Genomic DNA, 21634 nt, shown 5'->3' with positions numbered 1-21634 from the left:
AGCAATTGATGGCAAACACTTGTATAAAAAATATGTATGGTCATTGCAGCATATGTTCTGCCATTTGAGTTGGGGGTAGGGGGACGAAATTACCTTATAAATAAGGTCCTTTAGTGTCCCTTTTTCACTGAATGGTCTAATAACCAGCGCTGAAGATTCATTGGCAGTGGCAAAAGTGATTTTGTAAATATAGGGATGCTACCAAAAGAAGAAACTGTAGGTAAATTTTAGATGATGGATTTTCTAAATCATTTGTGTTCAATTCACAAGTAAGAAAAGATCAGCCTGAATTGTATATTTACAGTAATAACTTGGATTCTGTCAGTGACACTGAATAACTCAAGTTATTCAGTCTTAACCTGGTGTAAATGCAAAGAAAACTTCACAAAGATATTATTCAATTAACATATAAATTAAAAACAAAACAAATCCATTTCAGCCAGTCTTTCATATGGCTAACATCCTTAAAGAGAGACTCCAGAGGCTCCTTTTGGAGTCAACTGCCAGTTTTTCCAGGCAGAGATGCATATCGGATTTATAACGTGGAGCTTAAATTGTACAGCCTCCATTGCAGCTCTACTAAGATGCTCCTGTCTTGAGTCCAAAGAACTGAAAAAATAATGATACTCATTCCACTGCCTCATCCACTGTGCCTGAGAATATCCCAGCTCATGGGTTAGCAATTACACCTAAATTGCACCATCCTAACAGCCTAAAGGTGTTGAGGAGATGAAATAAAAGCTCATGATCTCACAGTACTGCACAAGAAGAAAAAGATCAAATTAACCACAACACTGAATCTCCTGAAATAATCCTGCAAGATTATTATTTGTGCTGAGAACATGTTACCTCATAGTATATGGGAAATGTAATTAAAAGGCTTGCAAACCTTTAATGAAAGCAACTCTAAAATTACAAACTATGTTAACTAGGCTACATGTGCTTTTCCAAGATCAGTCCTTGACACACATTTTTGTGCTAGCACAATTTAAAAATCGTCAAGTAATACTCACAGAACAGGAAGAAAGAAGTTTCACAGCATACTGTAAGTCTCTGTCAGACAAGTACTTATCAGGGCCAAGATCAGCCTGGAAGTAAACAGGAAAAGAATGGCCTCATAATGCATGTTGCATTCCATACAGAAAATGTGATCAAATGTTCTACCCTGGCAAATTAGGACAGATGTTTGAAGGCATATTTTGAAGAGCAAGCAATCAAATTACACATACAGAATGAAACCTGAAGAGGCTGAATAAGGCCATGGCTTTACAATACAAACAGTCTGACCATAAATAAGTATTACTGCCTCTCTCCTCCCACGGACCTGACATGCATTACTACCACTGAATGAACTTTGCCAACCCTAAACTGGGGGACTGTGTACATTAGGAACTGATAAGGCACCTTGTTCCTCTGCAGCAAGAAAAACTTCCCCGTCTCCCACAGGCTTTAGTAACCTCCACTCTCCAGTGAAGTCTCACAAACAGCTGTGCTCATACAACTAACAGGGCAACACATTTCAGCACAGGAGCAAAAGGAACTGTTGTTAAAGGAGCAATTCATGCCCCTCTCACCCATCAGTTTGTCAGAACAATTAAAGATCCAAGGAGGAAAACCTAAGACTTTAAAAAGGGTCATCTCATTATTTTTAGTGAGAAAATTTATATTGTGGTTAACAGCCACATCATTACAACTAAAGAATCCTGAGGTGTAGGTCTGGGAACAAACGACCAGGCACAGGAACTTCCAAACTGGATTTGGCACCAGAGGAAAGAAATACAAGAAATTCCCACACCACACATCTACCTAAGGGCTTCCAAAGCTCCCTCAAAGCCTGAGCTCTTCAATCTCTCTCCCCCATCACTCACACATGGTAGTCAAAATCAAACTTTGAGTGAAATTGAGAAAGACTTAGGTATTAAATGAAAACATAGATACCCAGCTTAACACTAGCCGTTCCTTTGGTTGATTCTTAATTTTCATTAAGAAATATTTCTTACGTATTCGCCAACCTACAAAAAAAGTAAAGAAATAAGTCAGCAGCAGCTTTAATTAAACACTGATAAATCACACAGCTTACAGGCAGGACAAGGTCTGCAAGCAAAGACAGTATAGGAATCTTAGGACAACTCATATAGTTGGGAAGAAAATCAGCTAAGTTTTCATGCACACATGCCCTTCTTACCTATATCTTTTAATGGTTCAACTACCTCCCACTTTGGCTCTGATCGGAAGAACATTGAAACATGCTGTAAGGCAATTTCTGGGAAAAAAAAGGAGACAAAGAGGGAGAAAAAGAAGAAAAAAAAAATATTTTTAAGACACTGTATAATGTAGTTATCCACATATGAGGTAAGGTTCAATGCCAGAAAGAAGCCTTCAGGAATTCAGACTAAAAGTCAAAAAAATCAATTCGAAAGGAAATCAGATAAAAACACGGAGGGCATTTGCATTTTTAACCCAGTAACTCAAATCCAGAGAGAAAAAAGAGAAACCACTGCTTGGAAAACTTAGCTTACCAATCTCTATTCTATCTGTATTGGATCTACATTTCCAAGTCTAAATCACAGCTCAGATTTCCCACATTAGGTGTACACAACATTAGAACACCAAGTGTTTCTGCTATACCTGTAAAAGTGCTTTTATCTCTTTAACATCCATCTATGCTGCTATTACTAAGTGTAGTTTATGTAAACTAATTAGTTCTGTTTCACTATGTGTTACTGTGCCCTCTTCTGTGCAGGCAGAGGTATTTGGCCAGCTATCATGAGTCTTCATACATTTTGGGGGCCCAGGGGAGGACACCCATCTGGTTAGTGAATTCTCCCACAGCTGGGAACACAACTGGTTTATTCATGAAGTGACTTGAGGGGAAATCTCAATGAGAAGTGGGGGGGAGAAAGGGAATCATGCCAACAAGGAATTTTCTCTAACATGGCTTATCTTGGCACAGAAACACAGCAAAAAGGTAAGGATGCGCTGATCTCGCTGCATTGTATCTTCTTTCTTTAGAAATATGCTAGGAAAAAAGTGCAATAAATACCATCTCTCTGCTCCAGTATTTAAGAAATTACAAATTGGTGGTGTCTCTAAACACCACAAGCAATGACATGTGTCACCAGCTTCCCAGCAACTTGCAGGAAAAACAATCTTGGTGAAAGTGCTCAGAATTAACAGAAGTCACAATGTCTCCTTGAGAATTTATATTGCTTGCTCAGCACTAGCCAGACATACTGCATCCTTAAAGAGTCACTAATAATTTACAACTCCTGCACAGCTTATCATAAACATCCAGGAAATGTTCTTTGCACTTTGAAGCTGAAGACACAAGAATGTTATATAAAGAGAGAGAAAAAAAGACAAGTGAAAAGGAAGCAGTAAGTTCCTCCTTCAATAGGCTCTGCTTCTAAGAAAACAAGTTTTGCATTTTGCAGAGTTGGTTTGCCTATGAACTAAATTTGTGGAGTGGGTTTCATCACTAAGAGGAAAATTTTCAGTCTGTAAGACAAATATTTAATGATATCCAATGGCTGAAGCTGAAGTAAGACAAATTCAAAGAAGAAACAGTTAGTAATGAAGAAAGTGATCACTGGGATATCATTTTAAGGAATGAAGTGACTTTCCAGTATTTGTGGGAAGAGGGTGGCTGGCTTAGTCTAGCCTTGAAAAAGTACTCAACCTAGCTCAAACAATTAGTTCTAGAAGTCTCACACACCATAGCAAGGGTAGGAGCTGGACAAGATAACCACAATTCTTCAAAGATTTCAGTGTTCAGAAGATGGGCTGTTTTAACAGAACACTAAGCTGACAAACTTAACTCCACCTTACACTCTGGCAGACAAATTATTTCCCAAGAGCAACTCTTTTCATTTTTTATGAATTGTGAAGAGTAGATGTCACTCTCACCAACTACCCCTCCTCCAAGTTCTGCTTATACAGATCTTGACCCTCTTCACTCCTCTGTGAAATAATTCAAATATTTAGATTTGACAATCCCAGCAGGATCCATGCACAGAGTTGGAGAAGCATTATCATAAATAGTCACATGCACAGTATGATAATTTTGAAGATTGTTCCCCCATGCTTCAGTGTAGATCCTGGCCAGCATTCACAGAAGATACACAGCACGTGCTGAAGTCAAATGGTAACACAGTTTTGTATTTCCTACTTACCAGTGTAATTTACAGAATAGCTGTTTGGGTCCAAGAATTTCTTTACCAGTTCACAGTTAGACAGTATGTGATGGGTAGTAATTACATCCAGATAGGCCTGGAGTCCCTTCTGTCTTTCAGCGATGAATTCACGCTCCATATTTCCAATCAACTTTTTTGGAGGAAGAGGTAGACTTAGAGCTGAGATCTTAAAAAGAGAGGAAAAATTACTAACCTTGCTCTCAAAATGCCTAAAGGATGTAAAACTAGCAACCCAGAAAGTAAAAGACTCTCAGCAACAAGCTAACTACTGGATAACTCTTTTTGTACTATGTATGTACAAGCTTTTATATTTTTCCTAAGCATCGTTATCAGAGTCAGATGAAGCTCGCATCCCACTGTGAAGAGATTAGTAAGTGGAATGACACTGAAAATACAAGGAGACAATTTTTTCCTCGTGAGTCATATATTTAAGATCACTACACAAAACTTTCAGATACTAAATGGCTACAATTTTCAGCTAGATTCTTTCTATGACATACTTCTGCCATAGCACAAAAACAATTCCCGCCTTACCATTTTTTCCGGGTAAGATCTATGCTTTCTTATTTCATCAAGTGCAGATTAGTAACCTTCCTCTGCCTCTGTGTTTGCAGGTAATGTAAAGCCCTTTCTGTTAGTATTTTAAATCTGTAATTTCAAATATAGTGCAGCTTTTCCATTTTATCTTCTGAATTTGTTCCTGTACATTTTTTAAACCCATCTTCTAACCCAGAAATAGCTGCAATCTACCAGGGGATGTACAGTAATTGTTTTATACTGACATAAGAGATCCAAAACTTCGGAAAAAAATCAGAGAAATCCTTCAAAACAGGACAATGAAAAAAAATTCAAAGCCTTGTGTAAATCAGATCAAAGAGATCATCTTCAGTGTTTATATTCAATTACATCATGTGAATTACCAGAATACATTTTTCGTGTTGTTAACACATCGTTGTCCTGCAGATCAAAGCACCTGCCTTCGGTAAGCTGAATCTCCTTGGGAGTTATCTTTAAGAACTGTGTGTTGCAGGAATCAATTAGACCAGATGCAATAATCTCATTTCTAAAGCAAACAGTTCACCAGGGAGAAGACAGGGACTTTTGGTGTTTGAACAACTTTCATTTTAACCAGTGGAAAAGGTAACAGATTAGCACAACAAACTAGGGCAGAAGTAGCATTCCCCTTCCTTTCTACCTCCTTCATTTGCACAGGAGTTGTCTCCTACTAACTTTAGCACTTCTCCTACTTCTCGTTTTCTGACTTCAAATCATGGACTGAAAAAGAACTATAACTATGTCTGAATTACAAGAAGCCATTAATAAAAACCAGGAGTAAATCCAAAAGCAACCATATATCATCTACAGCCAGTAATTCACCAAATTAGTTTTAACACCAGAGGCAAACAACTCTCCTTTGGCAGACCACTCTTACTTCAATTCAAAACTGAGTTTCTAAACAAGAACTAAATCCTTTCCTAGTATTGCTCACTTAAAAAGCATGTCAAATCATAATCACCTTTTACCTTCTTGACCTGACAGCTAGCTACCATCAGAGAGAAACTGACTCTAATTCACATGTTTTCCAACCACTATTATTTGTTTTAAAACTTATAAATCAGACTTCTGCTATTTTTCAGCAGAAAGTAACATTCAGGCCCAGGTTTTTGTAGCAATCTGCCAAAACACACAGCACAGCACAGCAAGAACACTTCACCACAGAAGAACACCTCACTGAGGGCCTGACCTTGCAAAGACCTCACATGCTTTCAGACACTACTTCTCAGTGGCCCCAGCTCACCACTGAAGCCAGGATGGGCTTTTCCATGGAAGAACCTGGGAATTAACATTCTTATCTTCAAACCACAGCCTGCTCAGGAATGTCTGTTCAAAGCTGCAATAAAATGCTTCACAAAAGCCAGATGTCTTGCTGTGAATTCCAGTACTTCCAGTACCAGCACTTCACTTGACAAAATAGAAGAGCAGCCAATGATCTCCACTGATCTCTGTCAAATAAGTAAAGAGGGAGAAATGCAGAACCGACTGGAAGAAGCTTTTCAATCCAGTACAACTGAGAGTTCAGGGAATCTATCTTGAAACTTTCTTGATACAGATCAGGGTCACATACATATACCTCATTATTTTCCAAGGTATTTGGCAGGACTGCATTCCCTAGCCTAGACAATTTTGAAATTCTCAGTCCTTACTATTATCATATAGGTAGTACCAGATTAACAACAGAAAATTCACATTCCAACTCAATTGCAGCTGTGCTCAAACACATCCACACAGACATACAGAAAGGTCAAGTATGCCACAAGAACTTGGAGAACTTGGGCTTCACACCCAAAAGAAACTCCAGCAATTTTTCCAGCAGATTTTTACCTTTGAAGGAAAAAGATTAGGGTTTGGTATCTTCTTATTGGTTCTTTTGGGAGGGTTGCTTTGTTTGGAGTTTTGTTTGTTTACTCTAATTTCAATATACACAACATGGGGGTTTAAAGAGTTTAAAAATGTGTCATGGTACTTGAATATTGTGATGGAATATTGTTGCTTAGAGTTTTGGATGGAAACATCTGAGGAGTGTTGCATTGTCTTAATGGATGAGGAAACTTCAGCTCCAGCACCACAAAGAGTAATTTATAAAAAACTCTGAAACAGTGAGAGAAAAGAGCCATTGGGAGGAGACCAACTGCTAAAGCACATGGCCTGCTAATTTAGCCACCCTCTCATATCCTCCCATTGAAGTGAGAGGTACATTTTGATAATCCTTTTTAATGTCTTCCAGTCATCCAAGCAGCTAACATTTTTGTCCTGGATCTTAGTCTCTCTTGTTTCAAATTTCCCCTTTGTCCCACTCCGCAAATTGCTGTCAGATAATTTCCTGGACCCTACACTTCTATCATTCACCTCTATTTCAGATACAAAGGCCTTTTCTTTCTAAACTCCATCATACATAACCGATTTACCTTCACTTTATAGACTTGCCACACAGGCCTAACTTGGCAGCACCTGTCATTTCTGGATTTTAAGCCTTAAAGGTCCATTGCCTTCTCTACTAAAGCTGACTCATTTGAAAGGTAAATGAGAAGGCAACAAAGCCTTTTCATGCCTTAACACATTCTATTCCCTCATGGTTAAGAGTAGCTTGTTATAGGTGGCTGCAAAGTGAACTCTTCCGTCTTTTTAAAACTTTCACAAAATTCTCTCTGTGATCTCTATCAAAACTATGGTTAAGACCACAATGACCCCAAAGTACTCTGATGACTAGTACCATCTCAACTTGTGTTCCCGTGGGTGTTTGTCTAATTTTAAATCTTGGATGCCTCTGGAGCAGGAGACACCTCTGTATTGCATTTATTCAGCACGCCACAGAGAAGGTTTCTAGGTCATGATAGAAGTTCCTACGTGCTACTGCACATTTAACAGAGTAATTCCACAAGGCAACCACGCTGCATCTGTTGAATTATGACTGATTTGCCCCCATCCACCTGCAGCACAGGAAGCAGTTACAGCGGGCACTCAGAGCACACAAATCAACACCCTTACAGGGTTTTCCTCACCGAGGTTCATCAAGCACATAGTTGATTTGGTTTGATTTGGGGAGGAGGGAAGAAGTGGAAGCAGTATTAAGCTCTTGAGTTCATGCAACATTTAACAAGGGAAAAATTTTGAAGTCACAAGAATCTATCCTCATTCACTTTTTGTCTTGTTTGACCAGTATGGAAACCTCAAGTAATGAGTTTGTCTGCTGTAGATGTTAATCACTGTTGCTTCCCCTGTGTTCCCAAACACATTCACATACCCTGCTTTTTCCCACACAAACTAAAAAGAAATAATTGTCCTAAAAAGCAGAAGAAAACACACAGTAAGTCCAGTGTCTGACCAAGGAGCACTCCTCAGTGACACAGAAAACCATCACAGGAGAAGCAGCATCTGGTAGTGATTTAGAGGAATATAAATAATGAGACACACAGCACTTCAATGCTGAATTTATAAGGTTGGTATGTGCCTTGGCTTTCCCCAAATCAAAGGAGGAACAAATAAAAACACATAAAACCGGAACAAGTCACAGGACTGAAGGGAAAGATTCAGTATCTGCCAATTTCCTCCATTTCTATATAAACTGATCCTTTTGATGCTAAAATTGAAATTTTACAAGAGAAAACTTAAGGGTGAAAAAGTACACATTCAAGTTACATTTGAAGTCACAGTTTCTCTTTACAGCTACATGAATTTTTCTTTTTTCTTCACCACAATATATAAAAATATCACAAGACATTTTGAATATATCCTTCTAATGACATTTTTAATTTATATGAGGAGTGAAAATTACCTGCAGGCTGTTATTCAGTAAGTCAAAGTCACTATATCGCCTCACAATCTGTAAAATAAAAAACAATGTTCAGGAAACAAATTACTTTTTCCATTAGCATTTTACTCCTCAAAATCCCATCAGAGAAAAGTAATTCCCATTTATGATCATCTTATTTTACAATCTTTGTACAAATGCCTAACTGCTGGATTTATGTCACACTGCCAGAGAGCAAAAAAGAGTTTTTAATCACAACTCGATCAGACAGAAAATGCATTTCTAAAAATTATCTTAAAACAGTATTTGTGAGCAAAGTTGTCTGCAAACAAGGCATTTTTGCCATATTAGATGTAACAACTTTTCATAGTCATTCATCTTCATTACTACTTCTTGGTTTCATTGGTCTCATACCAGCAGAGCTGTAATTTTAGCACTGAGAAAGGCAAACTGGCATTTGAGATTTTAAAATTATGGTTGTACCAACACACAGTAGAAACATATGACAGGCATTTTCCCTGGAATATTCGGAATAGCAGCAAACATGCCTTCTGTAGCTGGCAGCAATACTGTTTTTCTCTGAGTTTTGACCAAAGGAATTCAAGCACTTCATGTTCTCAATTCCAAATCAACATTTCTCTTTTCAGCTCAAATTTTAAAAGCTAGGAATAGACAACTTTCAAACTCTTCCTAAAAAAAGAATCCTGGTTACACAAACCACAACTTAAGAAATTACCTGCCAACTGTTTTCTGTTGAAACTCCTCTCTGGACACGGATTATGTATTCCTAGAAAAAGGAAAAAGTCATTAGAAATGAGAACTAATGAGCTGAAGAAAGTTATTAGGTACTTCTTCAAATATGACCACTAACATTCAAACCCAGAAAATTCATATCCAGCACCTTGGGGAAAGTCAGAGCTGGGTTTGCTCACACCCGTCCCTAACAGTTGTTACGCTCTGCTTTCCCAGCATAGAAGACAAAAGAGTTCCAAGAGCTTGCAGACATGTGGAGCACTTGAGCAGTTTAATTTAGTTATAGAAAAAGCCAGCAAAAGCATACTCAGCACACATCTCTACACACAACAGCTGAAGAAACCTCTCTCTACTCACCTCCAGTATCTAATAAGTACCCCCAGGAATTATTGTCACCACCATAACAAAGTAAAATGCCAGTCAATACCCATAGCTGCACAGCTTTTCATTATTTTTGTACTACGAAGGTTACCACAAAAGCTTTGGAAGATGCTTGAGTAACTAGAACATATCTGTTTCTCATGATGTTAATTCCTCATTTATAATGCATGCTTAATGTTAAATATTTATATATTAGCTATGCAGATATATCTAAATCTCAGTGAACCACTTTTAAATTTTAAGAATTAATTATTCTCCCACCACAATTATATTCATAAATCCCAATTCTTTTCAGTCTCTTCATTTCAAGTTCTACTATACCTTTTGTAGACTAATACCGGGTCAATATAGCAATATCATAATTTGAGATTTATCCAGTTATCTCAAAAATAGATATTAAGTATTTCCCACACCTACTCAGACATACTTCAAAAAAGTACCCTACTTACCCCTACTCTGTTTCAGTTTGAAAACACTTTTGATATTTCAAAGATCATAAACAAGGCAAGTCCTTTTTCTAGAAAAGGAAATCCTATAAACCTATAGGATCGTATAGATATACAGAATTCTATAACACAGAGATACTAGAATATAGATTATACTATATATACAGATCAGAATATAGATACATAGTCCTATAAGATCCTATAATCTCCATTTTAGACATTGTTTAATTAATAAGGAAATAAAATTAATCTGGGCTAAAAGTAGTAATAGATACTTCTTTGTCATTAGTATACATAAAACTCTACAAATGCAGCTCTTTTTGTCTAAGTCTTATTGCACATATGGCCACATAATTTACTTTGAGAAACATGAAACTGGAGAGCCAAAAAGTACAATGCTGCTGGAGAAAACGAAACTTCCAACCGTGAGGAGAGCTGGAGAGTGCCCAGAGGCAGATGAGGAGGAAGTAGCCACACCAGAAGCTGTGCTTTTACACTTTATTCTAATTGTGCCACTCTAAAGCTGTAGGAAAAACCATGTCCCCAGTGCCCTTTAAGCACATTCACCATCCCTACCATGCTCAGCCAGGGTGCAGGACCTGCCCCGGGGCTCAGGGTGCCACCAACCCCCCAGGGAACACCCGGTCACACCAGGCACCTGCAGCCACACAGTCCAAGCGAGAATGAGGAATTCTAACCCAAACACAGACTCCCTGCACAGCATTCCCAGGCTGGGACATGCAGGAGGCTCCCTGCACTTGTGCCACCAGCCCTGCCTGCAGTGCAGCAACACACGGTGCATCGCTGCCATACAGCTCAGGTGACTTCATTCACCCCCGGACAAGCTACCAAACGTGGTTTATGTGAAGTGCTGAATAATTTTTCAATTTCAAATGCCACCAAAATTTTGCTGAACTGGTTACATCAATAGGGGTCTTAAGCAAACAAAAAGGACTGATCAGAGCATTATCTGCAGGTCTTTTCAGCTATTAAAATTAATGCTGCATTCCAAATGATCATGAATAAACAATAATGAAATAACAAGTAAAAAAAAAAAAAAAGATACTTCCAGCACCTTGTGCTTAATACCAAATTTGTCCATTCTGTAACAGTAACTCTATCTGACATGTACCTGCATACCAAGTAGATAATCCAACTAAGTGAGTGTTTAATTCATGAAGAAGTAGAAATTCGGGTTCACAGTTAAAAATCCACTACATGCATTTATAAGTAACTTCTTTCAGGTACCGGGAAGTGTCCTCTGGTTTTGGAATTTGCCTTCTGAACCTCACAGAGTTAGTTCCCCTCTCAAATGGAATTAAATGAAAAGCTGTAACACTGAAAAATAAATAAATAAATATACCATTGGATGCAAAAAATGTGGGGCACATCAGAGAATCCCTCCACAGAATTAAATTCTCATTTAACATCTACCAAGTAAGTACAGTAAATCAAGAATTACGACAAGAGGCAAAAGCTACAATTACCAGCTGGCATTACCTTGTGTATTCAACCTTAACTAATCCAGGTTTTATTTACTGAAATTTCCTTCCAAAGCCCAGTGCTGCTGAGGCAAAAATGCTATTCTATTTTCTAAAATTCACTTAAAATGTCCTTTATTATCAGAGCTCTCAAATATCTGTAGCAAGTTTGAACCACTTAGCCTTGAGAAGAAACAAGTAAGCATGAAAACCAGAGTGATTTAAAATACTTCTTGTCCTTGCAGCTTAGTTGAAAATAATAGAAATCCAAGATGTCACAAACCAAGACACATAACTGTTAAATTAGAATTAAAGTGTCTATTTTCAGAAAGTCAGCCTGACATGCTCCCTTCATATTCCTTCCTCTTACCCATTTGAAATCATAATTATGGTATCTTCCTGCAAAACAAGAAGCCCAAATTCCCATAAATAGGAACATAAATCCACAGAGCAGATGACATTCAACCAATGCAATTATCTTTGGAAACTGTGTGACAGAAATCAATTCATGGGATACCTGGAAACCCGTATTTGCCACCAACATAGCTTTTCTTGTTTTGTGACCATTGCTGCATTTTGGGAAGTAGGAAGAGGCTACTTCACGCACAGACAAAAATTTGCAGCAATTGCTTATTCATCAAGTCTCAAAGGAACATTGGCTGTTTCTCTGAAAAACCACGCCAGTGATGATTCACCACATGCAGTCATTCATCTTTTCTAGGATTTTGAAAGAAGCAGAGTTATTGCCCAATCCCTTGTAGCACTTGCTCTTTATCCAGTAATTGTCATTTTCTATCGTGCCCCGAGAAAATGCGCCAGGACAGGCAGAATACAAATTCATTAAACAATCATCAAAGCATCTTATTGCACACAACCACCCTGGTGAACATGGCTCTTCTGGAGAGCCTCGTGATAAACAAGTTGGGGCTCAGAGATCATTCACACAATAAAATTATATTAAAATAAAACCATATTTGGGCCACAACTATCTGTCCCCACACTCACTCCAGCATTTTCCCATCCCATCCATATCTGCTTTTGTGTCCTAAAGCACTAATCAAGTCCCTTTTTTATGTCACAGGGTTTGCAACTGGAAAGAGAAGAGCAAACACTCTCCAGGTGTGGTCATTAGTTCTGTCTGTATGGAAAAGGTAAGTCCTCACCACACTCTCTCCATCAGCACTGAGCATAACGAATCATTGTCCAACTCAGCACTACCCTGTCAATACAATTAATGAAAAAGCCTAAATGGTCTTCAGGGTTGGTTAAGGGTTTTTTTTTTCCCAAAGCTGGTAATGAGATTGAAAGTCAAAGAACAGCAATAGTAGAAAGCCAGGATAAGAAATACAATCCCATTCCCAGTATCTGCCATGGCTACACATAATCAGCAGACCATAGCATGCTGAGTTCTAGTGAGAAGTTGATACTTCCTATTGCCTCCATGTGGCAACAAGCTTGTCGTGGGATTATAATTAGCACCACTGATATATGCTTCCCATAGGAGCAGAGAAGAGCTTTCAATTCTTCAAGTCTAAATGCACAAAAGCCTTTATTACTCTGCCAAATTCTGTTTTGGTTAGGAAAAAAAAACTGAATTACAACAATCTTCTTCAGAGACAGCCTGATAGTGGGACTGAGATTGTGCCCATAGGAAATAAATGAACGCATAAGGAAAACAGAGGCACCCTCAGGATCATCTCTGTTTAACAGCATCATCTAACATAGGAAAACAGGGTGGAAATGCCTTCAGAAAAAGCTAGTAATTACCAGAGTTCACTTCTGCAAACAATTTTAGGCATCAACAACCAGTCTTAGGGAGGTCTAGGTCAGCTACACTCATGCAGAAATTCCCATGGCATCTTTCACTCCTACATGAATAGCTCAGAATTTTTCCTATGACTCAGTTTACCAAATAACTTCAAAGGAGCCCTAACAGCTGCTGGTTGGGAAAGAAAGGTCTCAGCTTGCAGAAGAGAGACAACCTCCCTCTCTGATTCTGCCCACGGGCAGCAAGGTCACTGTCAGCAGGAGTCTCCAACAAGACAGGCCACAAAACCATTCCTAAAACAACCTCCCTGCGTCCCTCCACACAGGTAAGGTTTGTACATCCGCTGCTCTTCCTATCAGTACTGCCAAGCCACTTCATGACACAACCTTGATATTCCTGCAGCAGATTAAAATACATTTTTAAAGATGCCAAGGAAAGTAGTTTTACCTATGGGATCATTTCCTGGCTGCTCCAATTAGTCAAAAAAAGCGGAAAGTGGTGCTGGGAGGAGGAGGTCAGGAGCAGGGAAAGCTGTGTGACCCCAGTTGCACACTGTCATTTCCTAAAATCTTCCTAGCACTACATAGCTCTGGATAGAATTTCTGAAAAGGAATATTTTCCAAATAGCCACATGGATCAGTGACAACCACACTGCATTTCTCCAATCCTTTGCCAGTAACAGTTTCATACTCACTGTGTGGGATTAATGTTATCCTGAACTTACCCATTTTCATGCAGAGCCAAGATTTAGGTGGGGGTTTTTTTCCAAAATTTACCAAGATTAGTCCCTGGTATCCAGCACTTATTAAAACATTAGCATCAGCAGCTCAGAGCTCCTTCCTCAGCAAAATTTTGTTAACATTCCTGGGTGAAAATTGCACAGCAAAGCACTCCAAATGTTTAACAATTGCTCTTTATCACCATTCCTAGGTTTTGAAACAGGAAGCAAACAGGAAAGAAGGCTTTTGCAGAGACAAAATAGGAGAGAAAAAAAGTGGTGAGTTAAGAGATTCTTATAATAAAATGTAGAGTCTCAACAATACTGGGTAATACATGCTGTTTCCCCAAGCAAATAGTCTCTAAATTTCCAACTCAGGATAGCCAGTCTGTTTTTCCACAGATTTCTGCTTTACATCTGTTTAATCCAACAAGCTTGAAAAGCCAACCATTATAAAGATCCAGGTCACCTTCAGGTCACATCAACTAAAAGTTTGAAAGGGCTTTATTTTATAAGCATTAAAGAGAGGAAAGCCTAATTAAGCATGAATACAATCCCTGCTTAAGTAGGCTGGATTGGAACAATTTCTAGTAAGAAGCTCTTTTAAATGTTTATTTAGAAAATCTTCCATGTGAAAAGTAGCAACAACATCAGGAAAGCTGCTCAAGCTCAGAGACCTCTCTGTTACAGAGCACAGTATTTATTTGCTATTGAACAATCTGCCATTAAGCCCATCTGAGGCAGGAGCAGCAGCCATGGTTGGTGTTTCCCTACTTTTTAAACAATGCAGGTGTGTGTGTGTTGCACCACTCACACACTGTATCACTTCCGTAGTAATGAGTCAGCCATTCAATAAGTGAAAGCTATGAAGTAGGACAACTGCAGGGAAAAAATAGGACACACATTTACATGTAATGAAACTTAGTGAACACAAAAAGCTTTGGAGAGAGATGAGAAATCACAGATTTTCAGTGCTCTGCATCACCATGGCCTACACCAGAAAGGCAAATTACTCATTATTTTTCAGGAAATACTCAGTAGCCAACAAAAATATTCTAATTAGGATTTACTGAAGTATGATATGGAAACTAATATTTTGACTACAATCTTCGCAGAACCTACAAATGCAATATTAATTTAGTAACATTGCCAGTGAAAACTGTAAGTTTGGAATACTTAAAATTAGGTGTGATGAAAGAACCATCTTTTGTGAGCTCAGGCTGGAGGAGAGGTGGGAGTAATCAAGCTTACTAAGTCCAGTGGAGGAACTGCCTTTCTGAAACCTCAAACAAGTGAACTATAACAGTTCCCTGTGTAAAGCCATGTCTAAAAGTAACTTCATGTTTGTTTTTGTCCAAAGTAAATGCAACTTTGGAAAGACTGAATTCCTTGTAAAGTAGATGTGCAAAGTCTTTTACAAGTTTTTAAACTAAACCCTACAGTCCTAGAAATATGTGGCTCCATTTTTCTATTTGGAATAATATAGGAAAAATATAAATGCTTTTCCAACATTTTTCTGATCTAAAAGCTATGAGTGTCAACATTCATCATTGTTTAAGGAAAACTAAAAACTCTGAAAGTCTGTCAGGAGAGGGATTTATTTCAGCTTTTCATTTCCAATTGCCTTTAAGACAACAATGTGCTGTAGCAAAACTGGCTGTTTCACTACTTCAATTTCAAAATATGAAACACATGAAAAAGGAAAATCACTTCAGAAAAGAATAAAGAAATGTTCAGAACATGTACAACTCACCAGTAGTTTTACTGCTGAAAAGACTTGAAGGTACAGATATGCAGTTCTTTATAAGGAAAATGTCTAGATTATCATGGAAGAAAATAGCATCCTATTTTAAGGCTTAAAAAGAAAGCCACTTTTAAATAGTGAATACACAGATAAAATATTGCAATATGAGGCAAGTTTAACAGCCAAAATTTATTAAAGCTTTAGTGCTGAAATTGCCTCTGTTGTCAGAACACAACATTTGGCATCAAGATGAGACACTTGCAAATGGCTTAATATATTGGACGTAATTCTGCTCCTGTTGAAGTCAAGGAATGCAACAGCAACAAAACTTCACTTTCTACAAAAGAGTTGGTACACAGACCTATGAAGGGACTGACTCATGGCTGTGGAAAGGTGCCCAACACACCCCTGGAAGTTACATAGTTACTCTCTGATGCAGTGCTAGTGATTGAAGCATAAAGCAGACAAAATGAAGCTGACAGGGCTTGCTCTTGTAATTTCGAATCTATTAAGTGAGATGTCATTGTGCACCTGCAATATGTACTTTTTTGGCTTTCAAAATGAAAAGGACTCCACAAACACCACATTATAAGATTAATTGTATTTAAGTGCACATTCCAGCAAAACTCAGACTGCTTGTAACACACTTACCCAGGGAAATAACTTTTGCAAACATAGAAAGGCATAATTTTCATCTTCGAATTATGGTTGGAAATAAATACACAGAAAGAAAACCTTAGTGAACAACTTCATTGTTGCAACACAAAAACATGGAGATTATGTTCCAGCTCAGATGTACTAACTCTGGTAAGAACTTCTGAGCTCTTCTGACTTGAACGGAACACGGAGAGCCTGTGAGCCTATCAGAGAATTTTGCAGTTGGTTCCCTAACAATCTAAAAACCCCATTTACAGGGAGTTGACATACTCTTACTAAGAAAAAAGTGCAAATCCTCAAAAGTACATTTTCAATGGTAGCTTAATCTCTTCTTAAATTTCTGGAGATTTCAGGTAAGAACATAGTAGTTTCAGGTTTTGTTTTCAGTTCTGTTTTTTTTTTTAGTTTCACCTTCAGCCTCAGGAAACAGAAACTCAGCCTCTGCCAAGTACAGCCCTTGATTCAATGCTATGAAGTTTACACCTACCCAGTCTGTTGTACTAAATTTAAATTAACAGAAACTGCTTAGAACAATACACAAGCAAACTATTCATTTGACACAAGCTTTGGTCTTCTGTGTGATATTTCACCATGTCTACAAAGCTTTTCCTGAAATTCTTCACCTTTTCCTTAGCTGTTTTTTCAGAAGACTGACTATTTTCAGCACCAACAGATGGTTTACATAATTACTAGCTCAGTTGCCACATTAAAGTTGCACCTAAACTCAGCCTAAGCCATCTTCATATGAATGCTTTAAGAAGCTATGATCTACAGGAAAAAAAAATACAAACCCAAGTTTAAAACAACTCTTGCAACACTAAACAACATTATAAAATCTTAATATATGCTGCTGAAAAAAAAACAGAAAATTTTTTCATGGCTGCTTTTGCTTTAGAACAGGCCTAGTTCTCCAAATCTTAGTTTGGGATAAAGGATTTTTTAGATCTAAATCTTTTGAAGATACGGCTTTGAGGTGAGATGAGGAACAAACCTAAAAAGCACTCTGTTAACGACAACCTACTTTCTTCTAACTATGATTTAACAAAGTAAAATACAGTCTTCAGGCCCCACAAAAACACTTCAACCCTTATTTCTTAGAGGGGCTTTATTTACAAACCTTTTCAGACACAAGTATTTATTTGTGCAGCTTATTTTTAATCAGGAAAGTTCAAATCAGGGATGGAATCACCCACCAATATGCAAACTATTCAGACACCAGAGACATAAGATGAAGTATCTGAAATGACAGAATAGTCCACTTACATCAAGTAAGAAACCAAGTCCCTGTTAATGGCTTCCTGTATTTTGTTATCCCATACTGGCTCTATATAAACCATCTGTGCTGCACACACTTCAAGCCATCTTTCAGCTATCAACAGAGCTTCTGCAGTAAAACAAACAATTACTAATAGATGTATCTTAGAGACAGATTTTAAATCAAAAGGCATGGTGCTCCAGCATTATGTCATTAACAAAAGATCAGAACAAAACAGAGAAAAGAAGGTAATTTTTTCTGCACACCCTTTAGTAACAGAATACAGCGATGAAAGATGGAGGGCAGCAACATTTGCTATTGCACTCCCTCAGACAAGACAACACAAGAAGTCTGGATTGAAAAAGTTCTGCCGAGTGATCATTCTGAAAGAATTTTGTGACATTTTCTTTTCTAACCAGAATTATGCAAACCAAAGGAAAGAACACAAAAAGCTATTGTCATTTGCACTAACAAAAAGCATAATAAGGAAACAAGTTACTAACGAAAGTTAATCTGGTCTACTAACTGGGGAGTATTAGGAGTTACACAACTTCTCACAGGACTTGGCATACCCATCCCTCAGCTTTTGAAACAGGTAAAAAGTATTACACTTGCCAGAAATTAAACCTCTTTAGTCTTACTTATAAAAAGAGGAGTTGCAACAATTGAGAGCCACAGCCTGATAGATTCACAAGATCCTCTAGACAATTTCTCATAGGTAACTTCTGTTCAGAGAAAGACCAGAACATCAGTAAATGCGAGTTCCTCACACAAAAAATAAACCACTTCTTAGGTGTGAATTATTTATATGAATAGTATTTAGTAAGACAGTCTGTAAATTAGTTGTATACCCCGTGGTGAACCTAGAGTTATTGTCATTCAGGTTAAGAGTATGCAACAGATGCAAAGAACAAGGAAGAGATCCACAATGCAGGAATCAGAGCTGTGTAAGGGACAGAAGGAAACTCTCTCTCCATTTAAAGCACACTTCCCACTAGCATACCTGCTGCTGAGGTACCTCTGGCCTCCTCTCCAGCATCCCTTGCTCTCAGCTAAAGCAGGAATCAGAAATGACAGCCAGTTGTCTGATTCACACTACTGCTTGGTCATACCAAAAGGAAACCCAGTTTTTAAAGTGGAAAATAACTGCAAACAGGACATTATGAAATTTGGATTATTACTGTATGCTCAATTCTCATTCTTATGGAAGCAGTGTGCAGGTGTCCTAGGCATCCCAGAAGAATTAATCTGTGACACCTAAGTCATGGCAGGGCTTGTTCTACTGAGTGTCACCGCTCCCCACAGCAAAGAAGTGGGGCTGGGGCTGCGGGGTCTCTGCAGCTTCACAGCCTGCGCTCAGCCACACGGCAGGACCCGGAGGCAAATGCAGCCCATTCACGTGTAACTTCAGCACAGCCACTGAAACGAGGCAGCCAGAGCCCATCTCTGCTCCAAAGGCTGCAACACCCCGAGGAAAGCAGGAATTACAGTAACTCATAGGGCCTCGCTCGGGGCGGACGCGAGACAGCGCGAACCCCGCAGCGGCCGCCCCCGCAGACCCCCGGCGGTCCCTCCCGGGGAGTGTTACCGGCTGTCCCCGGGAACCCCGCGGGCAGAGAGGGGGCGAAGGAGCCGAACGACCCTCGGCTCCAGGCGGCGGCACCGCCGCATCTCACCGAAGGGCTCCGGGGCGCTACAACCCGCGCTGCGAGGTCGCGGCCCCGCTGCCTCCCGCACCGCTGCCCCCCGCCCCAAGCCCACCCCGCACTGCCCCGGCGCAGTCCCCCCCCCCCACCCCGGCCACCCCCAACCCCGCTGCCGCGGGCTCAGCGCAGGCCCCCGCCCAGCCCCGCTCTCGCCGTGCCCCGGCCAGCCCCGTGGACCCCGGGCACCCCTGGCCACCCCCCGTTACCGGCTCCCTCCATTCCCTCCCCCCGCCCCGGCCGCTCCCGCCTGCCCCCGCGGCCCGGCCTGCCCCGCTCACCGTGTGCGAGTGCAGGCTCTGGCTGGCCTCGATCTGCGCTGTCAGCGGCACCGTGTCGTCCAGCAGCACCTTGCCGGCCGGCGGCTTCTCCATGAAGGCCATAGCGGAGCTGGGAGCGGAGAACCGGCGCCGCCAACCCGCTTCCCCGGGGCTGCTCCCGGCGCGGCCGCCGCTGTCAACACAGCAGCGCCGCCACCGCCGCCGCGGGGCCTTAGCGCCGCCGCCCGCCGCGGCCGCCGCCAGGGGGCGCCGCGGCCGCCGCTCCGCGCGGGTCCCGCCCCGGGAGCGCGCGCCACGGGCGGGATGGGGACACGAGGAGGCGGCCCGGCCCCGCAGGCAGGAACGGGAAAGGGGCTCGACGGGAGGCTGCAATGCACGCGAGTCGCCCCGCCGCGCAAGCCTTGCACGCCCGGTGCTCCTGGTGGCACCGACAGCGGCGGTAGCAGCTGCAGCCCCGGGGGGATCAGCCCCGAGACACTGCTGGTCCTCCCAGAGAGACCGGGAAAATTAAAAGGGCTGGTACACTTGCTGCTCTTTACCTTTTGGGGTATTTCGTGTAGTTAATAAAATAATTAGAATATCCCATATATTCTACTTAATTTCTAGATTTTAGGGTTTGGAGTTGATTTTTTGTGGGGTTTTGGTTTTTGGTTTGGTTGTTTTTCAAAACACAGACTTAAAGTTGTTAGCAACTGAGTTCCACAATGTGTCTTTGATTGCAGCAGCGTAAGAAACTTTCTATTTTAATACTACCACTTAGTGCTTGAGAACTACAAGTTGGACACCTGTCTGCATTTTCTCTTTTTACACCATAGACAGGAATTATTCACACGTAAGATGTTGTAAGACTGCAGAGCTGGAGTTTGTTGTACACCTGGAGCAGCTGTCATGAACAGCCTCATCCCTCTGTCCTGCAGCTCCATGATGAGAGGAAAATGGACTGTGTGGCTGTGGTTCAGCAGCCAGGCTGGAACAGCAATCCCAACTCCCCAGACTACTACTCCTGCAAGTGACCCAGGAGGTAAGGCACAGATCTGATTAATTTTGTTAATAGGACTTAATAAGACAACTTCCCCCCTGGAGAGGCAGGTGAACAAAGAGCAGGGTAAGGAGGGGGCCTGCTTTGACAAAGTGCTTTGTCCAGCAAAAGCCAGTGATAGGCAATGACCCGAGGCAGATGGAAACGGGAAGTGAAGCAGCTCCTACAGACAAGAGATAAGGAAACCTCTTCCTAATTACTGCTTCCAGGTTGCAAACAGGCCAAACTACAAGCTTTGGAAAGGGAAGGCATGGATTCAAACACCTGAAACATTACCCCTCCCTCTGCTCCAGTGTCACACTAACAGCTGGGGTTAGAGTGTGCAGCTGTTTTACCAGTAGTTTTCATCACAGGTTGAGGAGAAATTCTCTCCTCATAGCAGACAACTTCTGAGGTTATTTGGAGTCAAGGGAAGTTTCAAATGCATTTCTGCTGCAGAGAAGATGGGGGGATAATAGACGCTTTGCCAGAACGTTCTATGAGCCACCAATTGGAGGCCTTACTCCTGATGGCCTCAGTCATTCCAAAAAAGTTTTAGTGTACAATAATCTTATGCCAGTATTAAAATAATTTAACCCAGATGATTTACTAATGAATTCACCAGAAATCTACTTTACCAAGGTACTTTCAGTGGACAAAGGGAAATCCATGTTCACACACTCAAGAGAGGATATAGAAGCCATTTAGTTAGTACTCAAATCATCTGCCCTTGCTTGTCTTCCCTTAGGAGCACAAGTACCGTAAGTACAAGGTGTGACAATATATTTTTTTAAAAGCCTCCTTCACTCTGTTTCTGGGAGGCAAGTTTCAGAGGAAACACCACCTGGAGCTGTCATGGAGATTACAACACATCTTGCAGTACTCATGTGTTAGTACCTCCACTTTTGTTTAGCCTGTTGACCACAG

At 40.4% G+C, this 21634-nt stretch overlaps 1 protein-coding gene and 1 long non-coding RNA gene across 16 annotated transcripts in view; one reads left to right on the top strand and one right to left on the bottom strand.

Moving 5' to 3' along the window:
• PXK (PX domain containing serine/threonine kinase like) overlaps nt 1-19909 on the bottom strand; it is a 54879-nt gene extending 34970 nt beyond the window's left edge. For 14 of the 15 annotated variants that reach the window (XR_005602937.1, XR_005602938.1, XR_005602939.1 and 11 more), the window contains exons 1-8: nt 19690-19909; nt 9239-9289; nt 8527-8574; nt 4173-4359; nt 2186-2263; nt 1939-2012; nt 1014-1088; nt 94-198 (exon numbers count right to left, since the gene is read on the bottom strand). Coding sequence is in view for 11 of the 15 variants with exons in the window: in XM_039558694.1 (XP_039414628.1) it covers nt 94-198; nt 1014-1088; nt 1939-2012; nt 2186-2263; nt 4173-4359; nt 8527-8574; nt 9239-9289; nt 19690-19791 (720 nt within the window). In the remaining 4 variants the exon portion in view is untranslated. Of the gene's footprint in view, nt 1-93; nt 199-1013; nt 1089-1938; nt 2013-2185; nt 2264-4172; nt 4360-8526; nt 8575-9238; nt 9290-11214; nt 11369-19689 lie in introns of those variants that run through there. The other variant, XM_010390162.4, reaches the window with a different exon arrangement.
• LOC120410643 lies at nt 13528-20879 on the top strand. The gene is made up of 3 exons (XR_005602941.1): nt 13528-13656; nt 14262-14328; nt 20505-20879. It is a non-coding gene; the product is annotated as an uncharacterized LOC120410643 (long non-coding RNA).
• The last annotated feature ends 755 nt before the right edge of the window (nt 20880-21634 follow it).

The sequence above is a fragment of the Corvus cornix genome, chromosome 12 (genome assembly GCF_000738735.6).
Source record: "Corvus cornix cornix isolate S_Up_H32 chromosome 12, ASM73873v5, whole genome shotgun sequence".
Taxonomy (NCBI): domain Eukaryota; kingdom Metazoa; phylum Chordata; class Aves; order Passeriformes; family Corvidae; genus Corvus; species Corvus cornix.
The sequence above is the reverse complement of the archived record's forward strand: the minus strand, read 5'-3'. Positions and strand labels throughout refer to the sequence as shown.